We start from the raw sequence: 10,000 nt of genomic DNA, 5'->3' as shown, positions 1-10,000 counted from the left end.
ATAAAGCCTCAGAAATTCTAGCTGATGAAAGTAATTGAAAAAATATGTTGCTTACAACCTGCAAATACTTGTGTCCAAAACCTGTTGTATGAATTTCAGTTAACTCTTAAATCTCATCTATTGTTTTCTATATGCAATCCTACATACCACTAAGGAATTATCCCAAACAAATGTTCCTGCCACAACATCATCTCAAGTATGTACATATATCCTACAGCCAAACTCCAGTAACACAACAGACACCAAACAACAGTTACCAATTGACAATAAAACTAAACTCACATCCATTCCAGTCAAAGCTCAGTAATTCAAACAGTAATCTTAACTAATATGTACAACAGTTGCTCCTACCTCACTACTTGTCTCTTAACTTTCATTTGAACAAACTGTTTAAATAAAATATTATACTACTGAACTGACAGATATTAATTATCTGGAAAAAAAGAACAAAGAAACAGTTATTACCAAATATTGGATATGTGCTCATGATTTATATTTACACCACTGTTTTAACTTTATCTAACAATTGTATAATAAATAAAAACGATAGAACAATTATTTCAGAAAAAAAAAATCAAAATAGACTCATTAACATAATTTTCACATAACTTCATTTCAAGTTCCAAAATTAACCGTCTGCCAACAGCTTCTTAAGAATATTTAATAGTGAAAATAATCTAAAACTAAAAAAAGAAAGAAAAAAAAAAAAACAATGGATAGGCAATGGATATCAACTAATTACACAGTCCTCCTACCCTTTCTTTGCACAAGTTGATATTTCTTTAGGTAACAAAACTATAAGCTCTGGTCATATTCTTTGCATACATATAACCAAACCCATATGTCTCATTCCAACCCTATATTTGACAACCAGCTAATATTCATAACATAAATTTCCATACTTTGAATGTACCAATTAACCAACACTGAAGCTAAGGTTACATCAGAAATAAACACATACAATGCGCTAACTTACCCTTATGCAAATGAAATATAAACTGTACATGCATGCGAACAATTCATCTGCACAACACCAAACTCCACGAAGACAAGCAACTGCTCTTGAACAGCTGTACACATCACACACAACTCAAAACAAAGACTGTATGATAAGCAGGATTACTTAATACCAATCATATCAAGCGATAACACTCCAAAAAACAAGTCCTCTTCAAGTATCTGAAAGGCACCAAATTCACAGTCTCAACCTAAAAAAGCCTCACCCACCAAAGCCATTTTGCTCAGCGATCAGTATGAACTGCCATCAAAAACAAACTTAAGAAAAAAGAAAATGACGTCACTGCAGAACTAGCATTTCCCAACCATCAAGAAAATCTAATGGCCCTATGTATGTAACTATCACAAAAGTACAGTGCACATTTACCTTACACAGTTCACATTTTCTTTCATTAAACACAGTACATTCATCGTAATTCAACCAGACTCCAGTATCTTCACTTCCACAAACTCTCCAATATCATCATAGAATCTAATGCAACACTTGCTCTTCTATGATGTGACAATAGTTTTTTAAAGTCTCATAACAATGAAACCTAATTCAAAATTTCCTAAAAGACTATAGTATTAGTTGTTGTTTTTTTATGTATGATAACAAGATGCTTTATTCAGCATTATTACATTCACCTTAATTAAAGTCAATGAAAATATAACGTAAAATAAAATATCTTGGCCTTCAAATAAAAAATATTTACTGATGATGATACTGTTTCATGTAATAATATTCAATAAATATCTTTGTCTGAATGCCATAGCTAAATAGCTGTAAAGAACAAGAAATATAGGATACAGTAAATTCCAAAGTTCAAATTAAAAAATCAATGTTTTATAAGAAGACACAAACTCATTTACTGATTCAAATCAAGCAAAAACAGGTTTTGTAAGAACAAATGTAAAAATACATTAGTTATAGAATCAAAGCATGCAAAACAGCTTTTCACACTCAACAGAGCACAAGAACAGAATGTATATTTTCTCCCCTTGCAAAACTGTTATATCTATACTACTTTACATTTTTCATGCTATATTCTGACATACATAACACTGTGAATCACAGCACTGATGTTGAAGCAAGGGCTGATACATTCTGCATTATTGTCATAAATTGCTTTTAATGTGTCATTGAAGATATTATCTGTAAAGGTGAATCATTTGACATTCAATGAATGCATAATATACAAGAACTGAAATATTCATAAACTCTTGAAACTTTATCATGTTAAATGTTAATCTTAACTAATGCTAATTTGGCAAATACAATTTCTAAAACAATATACAAACATGTATAATACTGAGTTAAAATATACTGTACAAATATCGACCATTAAAACCTAAAACTCAAATCAGCATTATTTCAAAATCCTGTATTTGAATGATGATTTTATAATTACTATAGTCTTGCTCAATAAAACAATGTTGAAACACTGATTTGAACATTACACTTTAGAGAAAAAAAAAATGTATGCACCTCAGTCAAAGAGAGATATGGGCACCAAGTGACCATAAAATTATTTAATTGAACTCTGACATTAAAAATCAACTCTTTAAACTTTGCCATTAAAAATCAATCCCTTAAATTTTGAAATTAAAAATAATTTTATTTAACTTTACATCAAATTAATATTCCATTATATCAAATTGATATTCCATTCTTCCTCTTTGATTTATTTTCTCTTATAGTCAGTTTATCATAATTGTCTTGTGGTGAAAGAATCACTTTTTAACTAAATATCTCATTATTATTTCCATTTCAAATTCTGATAATTTTTTTCTCTTTCTTCGTGCATGACAATTATTCTGAGCGCTACCAACTACGTGTCAGAGTAATCAGCATATGCGAAGAACGTTATACAGTCTGAAAATGTCACTCTGATATACCAAGCAATGTTCTTGGCGGTGAAATTAAAAATGACACAATCTTCATTCTATTCTTATCTGACTTGATTTTAAATTTACAAAGATATGCGTTTCTGTTCATACTTTGTCTGTATAAGTGCATTTGAGTGTGAGTGTGAGCACAAAGCAAGTGTGTGAATTTCTCATTGAGTATCATAATTAAGTGTAATTACAAATGTAGGTGTGCATAAGCATATGTAAACAGTCTATACGTATGGGTTCTAATCTTACTTCGTCCTCTTATTGATGATGATGATTTTGTTCATCTTATACCAACCTTAAACAACAAAATGCTGATATGTTTTATCCAGATATCCTTAAGTTAACATTTCAATTTGATTTAATTTCACTCTTAAGTAAAGTACATATAATTTCCATTAACAAGAAATACTATTAACATTCACAATCTCACTGTATATAGTTTTTCATACTTTCTTTTCACATCCACTTGTAAGATTCATATTTACAGGACAGTTTGTTACAGTTTAACTATTACAGCCTTGGTCCTATCATATAAAATCTAAAATAAGAAATCTCTGTAAACATAACAGAAAACTAATTTCTTAATACAGTATTGTTCAATCAGTTCGGTTACAAAATCAAGTGATTCTAATTTTGTTTGGTATATCAAATCTAACTTTTAAAATTCTATATTCTATAAAAGAAATACTCCATCATGCAGGTAAAATAATATACACATCAATGCAGTCTTAAAAAAGGTATGTTTTTTTCCAGTTTTAAAGAACACAACACCTATTGTGCATTACTTACAGATATTCAGGAAGTAATTTTTCACATATTTAAAGTTCTTAGAGTATTCAACCACACAAATACTAATTTACTTTACTGATTCTTGTAATTTCATTTTCATATCTGCTGTTTAATATACTTTAAGAGAGTGACAAAATAGAGAGAGAGATAGAGAGAGAGAGAGAGAGAGAGAGAGAGAGAGAGAGAGAGAGAGAGAGAGAGAGAGAGAGAGAGAGAGAGAGGGAGGGAGAAGTAGAGGGAGAGGGAGAGGGAGAGGGAGAGGGAGAGGGAGAGGGAGAGGGAGAGAGGGAGAGGGAGAGGGAGAGGGAGGGAGGGAGAGGGGAGAAGGATGGAGGGGAGAGAGGGAGAGGGAGAGGGAGAGGGAGAGGGAGAGGGAGAGGGAGAGGGGGAGAGGGGGAGAGGGAGAGGGAGAGGGAGAGGGAGAGGGAGAGGGAGAGGGAGAGAGGGAGAGAGGGAGATGGGGAGAGAAAAGCTAGAATCAGAGAGAGACTATTACAGAAAGAGTTTTAAACCCTTTAAATTCATCATTTTCATGTTATATTTCTTAAAAAGGAAGAACACAGATATCAAATGGAGCTTTAAATAATGTGAAAATTTGCTGTCAAAAGAACATTTAGGCTCTAAAGAAAATCATTAGTTGTAATTGCCAGCATTATATACAGTGAACACTTTTATTCCATGGTTACAAAATAAATAATAATTTGTGAATAATTATGAAAAACTGCTTATGTCAACACAAAAAAATATAAAAATGCTAAAAAGAAATGGACAGGTAGCATGAGTATTATGGTAAAGAATAAATAATAATTTGTGAATAATTAAGAAAAACTTTATTTTTTTTTTATATTTGATATTACTATTTCCATAAAGGTTAGAATGAGTATCATATCTATGACAATGATAATAATGATAACATAAAATTAAACAATATTTCTGCTTATGTCAAGACAAAAAAATATAAAAATGCTAAAAAGAAATGGACAGGTAGCATGAGTATTATGGTAAAGAATTTTTAAGAAGGTGAATTTGAAATGAAGATAAACAGTCCATCAACAGGATTCCAGTCATAAATACATAATACATGAAATTAAAAACAATGAACAACAACAACACAACCATGAATATTATGGGCATCATGTTCACTACCTAAAGTAACAGGAAATGCAGTAAGGAGAGAGAACGATAGGAAACCAACACCCTGCAGCTACCTGTACAACACACACAGCCAGCTTGAAACTACAAGTTAGGACAAAATGAAACTTAATGAGACAGCACGTGTACAGGGGAATGTATCCTCCTGTTGGTTTCAGAACTCAGTGAACATGCATGACTTAAAAGACGATATGCAGAGTAATGGATTTTATCAACAGAAGAATTAGGTGGAAGCCTGGCTTATAACTTTTATGGGATATATATGTAATCCCCCAAGAGGTACTGATATATTGAGAATTGTGAACATGTAGAGCAAAAACCAAGCTCAAATGAGCAATAATCATTTGTAGCACAGTATGTGGGGGACTGCATGATTCAGTTCAATAAGTAAGTCATTTGATATACTATCATAACAAGAATGATATATTACCTAGACCCAACACAGCCTTCTACATCTTAATTGTGCTGTGACACCCTGATAATATGAGTTACTCTGTGGAATTATGCAAAGAAGAGAAAGTGCATATAATTGAAGATTAACTTTCAGTTTCCCCTAAACTTGTACCATTGACTTTTCCAAGAAATGTATGACTATTCAAGTCTTTTGTGCTCATTTGGTACCTGGCAGAACTGAAAAGCATGATAAAAAAATATAGGAAGGAAAGGAAAAGGATGGAAGGAATAGGGCATGAGGAAGGAATGGGACAGGTGGGGCAGGGTTACGGAAAAGGAATAAAAGCATAGTGATTAAGGAAAGTACTAAAAAGAGCAGATGAAAAGACAGAGAGGGGGGGGGGAGAGAGAGAGAGAGAGAGAGAGAGAGAGAGAGAGAGAGAGAGAGAGAGAGAGAGAGAGAGAGAGAGAGAGAGAGAGAGAGAGAGAGAGACAGAGACAGAGAGAGAGAGAGAGAGAGAGAGAGAGAGAGAGAGAGAGAGAGATATGTTACATGTGTGCATGTTAACAGTATGTGTGTGTATGTCTGTGTGCATGCATGCATATGTGCTTGTTTACTTGATTTATTTATTCACAAAGAGAAATGAGGTAGAAAGTTGTAGCTGGTTGAAAGACGTGAAAGATATTCACATGAAAACATAGAGTTGGGAAATGATGATCATACTATAAGTAATATATGAAACAGTGGATAATTCCTCAATCCAAAAAAAATAAGAAAAGTTTATTGTGCTTGTCAGAAGGCTGTTGAAAAAATTGAGTATACACACAAGAAATAAAATAAAATGTAAAAAAAAAATACTCATGATAATCTGGAGTCTTTTAAACACTGGTGAAAAAGGGGCAAAATTAAAAGTGCTACTGTTAAATAAGTCCTTAATAAGGATAAACCTTCAAGGTCCAGTGCTGCAAAGCTACGCCTGTACTGCAATCAACAGAGTTTACGACACAGGCCCATAGGGACATGTCATCATGGTAAGACTAAGGTGAAACTAGTAGTTATAATGTTCACAGGTAAATATCAACCCATACTCATTAAAATTTAGTATTATTTTTGTTGGTTTGACATATTTGATTTTTTTTCTGCTATGATTGCAGATATGTATTCATTTTCTCATTTAATTCGTCCCTTGCATTTCATATGGGTTAGGCAATACCTGTTCAAGAAATTTATGTAATTTCTTTGTAAAAAGAGAATTATTACCAACTTTCTTACCTACTGTAAACTATTCATGTCCTGAGGAGTATGACCTGAGAAGCAGGTCATACTCCTCACAATAGAAGAAAACCCCAAGTAAGATTTAAAGTTTTAAGAATTGCCAATGTCAAAAAACCTTAACAATCAAAACTGGAGGGCCACACGGTTTCATCCATGGCAATCCACTGGACCACATAACCTCAGTGGTGTCTGTCTGTAGAACTACAGTCTCAACCATGGCAGTCTTTTAGGCTGCACTGGCTCCACAAAGCCAATCTGTACAGCTACACAGTCTTAACCATGGCAGACTGGGGCCACAAAGCTTTCAGTGCCAGTCTGTAGATCTACACAGTCTGAGCCGTGACAGACTGTAGGGCCACACAATCTCAGTCATGCCACTCTATACATAAAGGGACACAGTCTCACAAATTCCCTTCTTAGCAATATATGGTCTCAGCCATACCAATCTGTACTAAAGAGCCACACAATTTCAATCATACCAGTCTGTAATACCGCACAGTGTCTCAGCCATACCAGTGTGGAAGGCCACGCAGTCTTGGCCAAGGCAGCTTGTGGGGCTGCTCCACTCACAGCTTCTGGAGGGCCAGAGTCAGCACATGAGACACCGCAGTCTCCGCCGAGCACTCGATGTCTCAGGAAGGGAGATGACCCACTTCCTCAGTCCTGTCAGAAACACGCAGGATGTCACCAGCAAGGCTCCCATGAGACTCAGTGAGTCCGGGAATTCCTGGAAGAAGATCGCTTGCCATATAAACGCAAAGACAACATCGGCCGTCCGTGCGATGGACACCGGGCCGGCCTGCTCCAACTGCAGCGCCTTCGTCAGCAGGATCTGACCTCCGAAGCTGAAAATCCCGATGGCGAGGATGAGATAGCGCTCGTTCCCGCAGCGCGGCACGCACCCGTCGCCGCTGAACCACGACACGAGGGGCGTGAGGACTAGCGCCACCAGAGCGAAGTTGGTCATAATCACAGAAAAGTGCAGGCCCTTCAGTACTCGCAGTATGACGTAGACGTTGGCGGCTACCACCGTGCCACTTATGGCAGCCGCCGCGCCCCACCAGTTCTCCGTCGTGTAAGCATCCGAGAGCGAACCAAAGAGTAGCGGCGGCCGAGCAATGAGAATGACACCGGCGAGGGTAAGCAGAATGACCACGCCATGAAACAGTCCACAAGGCTCCCCGAGGAACACTCGCGCGAACACTGCCACGAACACTGGCACGCTGAACACAATGACGGACGCATCGGCGAGAGGCATGTGCCTGAAGGCGTAGAACTGAAGCATCAGCGACGTAGCTCCCACGAGGCCTCGAAGCATAAGCATCAAGCGGCGGCCGCGAGGGAAGGGCGGGTCTCCTCGGCGTATGAGCAGCGGAAGCGTCGGCAACAAAATCCCCACGAAGCGGAAAACGGCCAGCTCCATGGGACTCACGTCGGCCAGCACCTGCAATTCAGAGGGCCTCAGGTAATGCCGCTTCGCATAAAGACGCTTCGGATAATGCCGCTGCACTGAGCACTCATTATCGAAGGCCTTGAAAGCACGTGAATGGGAAACAATCAGTCTTTGTTATCATTACTCTTCCTGACTCGATGTAGCTTTGTTCTCAGAGCAATGTCTGTGCCATGACATGAGAAAATCACTGATTCACTGAAACATCCCTTCTTCGTCTAATTCAAAATATGCATGCAATTCCTGATATTGATGATGATGGTGATGATGATGATAATGATGATCATATGATGGTGATGATAATGATAATGATGTTAATGATGATGATGGTGATGGTAATGATGGTGATGATGATAATGATGGTGATGATGATGATAATGATGATGGTGATGATAGTAATGATAAAAATAATGCTAGAAAACCTACAATGCACAAAATTAACGATAAAAAACAGTAATAACAATATCAATGAAGCTGGAAAAACTATAATGCGCAAAATGAACAATAATAACAATGATAAGTAATATTTGCTTTTAATAAAAAAAAAAAAAATCTCACTTGAGGTATTGGAAGAGACAGGGCACAGTTAGACAAAATCAGTTTCTTAAAGTGAAAGACCTTGATAGTTTCGCGGTCAGCTGATGGCACCTCTTCAATTTCGATTCAACTGACCTCGAAACTGCCGTCTCCGTGACCCCCTTCCCCTCTCTCTCATTCTCCCATTTTTTATTTTCTCTATATTTTTCTCTCTCTCCCGCTCTCTCACTCTCTCTCACGCTTACTCACATGCACATTCTCACTCACACGCTCACGCCCACACTCACACTCTCAAACTCACATACACTCACTCACACTTTCTCTCTCTCACTTTTACTCACCCTCATTCTCACTTTTTTTCTCTCTATATATACACCTTAAAATATATATACATACATACATATATATATATATATATATATATATGTATATATGTATATATATACTATTCTCTCTCTCTCTCTCTCTCTCTCTCTCTCTCTCTCTCTCTCTCTCTCTCTCTCTCTCTCTCTCTCTCTCTCTCTCTCTCTCTCTCTCTCATTCAATCTCTTTTATATTCTCTCTCTTTCTCATTCTCCCCCTCTTTCTCATCCTCTCTCTTTTTCTCATTCCAATTCTCTCTCTCCACCGCAACAGGCGGTAAAGACCTATTTGTTTCATTCAATCCCTCTCCGCTCGGACCAAAAGTAATCGACGCCCATATAAGGACAATAGGAACATGAAACGTTTACTTCTCACGAGGTTGTAAACGTTTAGAATACCTTACGTTGATTTAACATGAAAAGCTTTGAATCCATCAGCAGAACCATGTGAAATCAACCGATTATTAGGAGCTGACTATAAACCACAAGGGCATGGTTGTTGAGGTTAAAAGGTCGGTAGTAATAACAATGATAATGGTGGTGGTGATGGTAATGGTAATAATAATGATTACAATGATAAAGATAATGATAATGATTACAATGATAAAGATAATGATAATGATAGTGATAAGATAATGATAATGATAAATATAAAGGTAATGCTAAAGATAAAGGTAATGATACAAATATTGATAATGATAATTCCAACGATAAAGATAATGATAATGATGACGATAATGATAAAGATAAAGGTAATGATAGGGACAATAAGCAACAAAGATAATGATACTGATAAAGATAATGATAACGATTACGATAAAGATAATGATAATGATAATTACAATGATAAAGATGACGATAACAATAATAACAAACATAAAAAATAAATAATCACAATGAAAAAACAAAAGCAAAAATCCATAAGACAAAAAAAAAAAATATTCAAGAAAAAAAAAAAAGAATAATCTAAAAGACAAAAAAAAGACAAAAAAAAAACATCTAAAAGACAAAAAAAAAAAAAAAAAAAAAATCCAAAATCCAAAAAAAAAAGAAGAAAAATATCCTCTCACACCCGCGCCCAACTGACCTTGACGATGAGCGAGCAGAGCGAGAAGAAGAGCGAAGACAGCACGGCCATGAACAGAC

General features: G+C 36.1%; 1 protein-coding gene across 1 annotated transcript in view; it reads right to left on the bottom strand.

Annotated features, from left to right (window-relative positions):
* Positions 1-4,104: 4,104 nt before the first annotated feature.
* LOC113820187 (solute carrier family 35 member G1) overlaps positions 4,105-10,000 on the bottom strand; it is a gene marked incomplete in the record, with an annotated part of 60,138 nt that continues 54,242 nt past the window's right edge. The window contains 2 exon segments of the mRNA XM_070125553.1: positions 4,105-7,949; positions 9,942-10,000. Coding sequence (XP_069981654.1) covers positions 7,095-7,949; positions 9,942-10,000 — 914 coding nt within the window.

Source organism: Penaeus vannamei, chromosome 9 (assembly GCF_042767895.1).
Source record: "Penaeus vannamei isolate JL-2024 chromosome 9, ASM4276789v1, whole genome shotgun sequence".
Lineage (NCBI taxonomy): Eukaryota > Metazoa > Arthropoda > Malacostraca > Decapoda > Penaeidae > Penaeus > Penaeus vannamei.
This window is presented reverse-complemented; position numbering and strand designations above follow the sequence as displayed.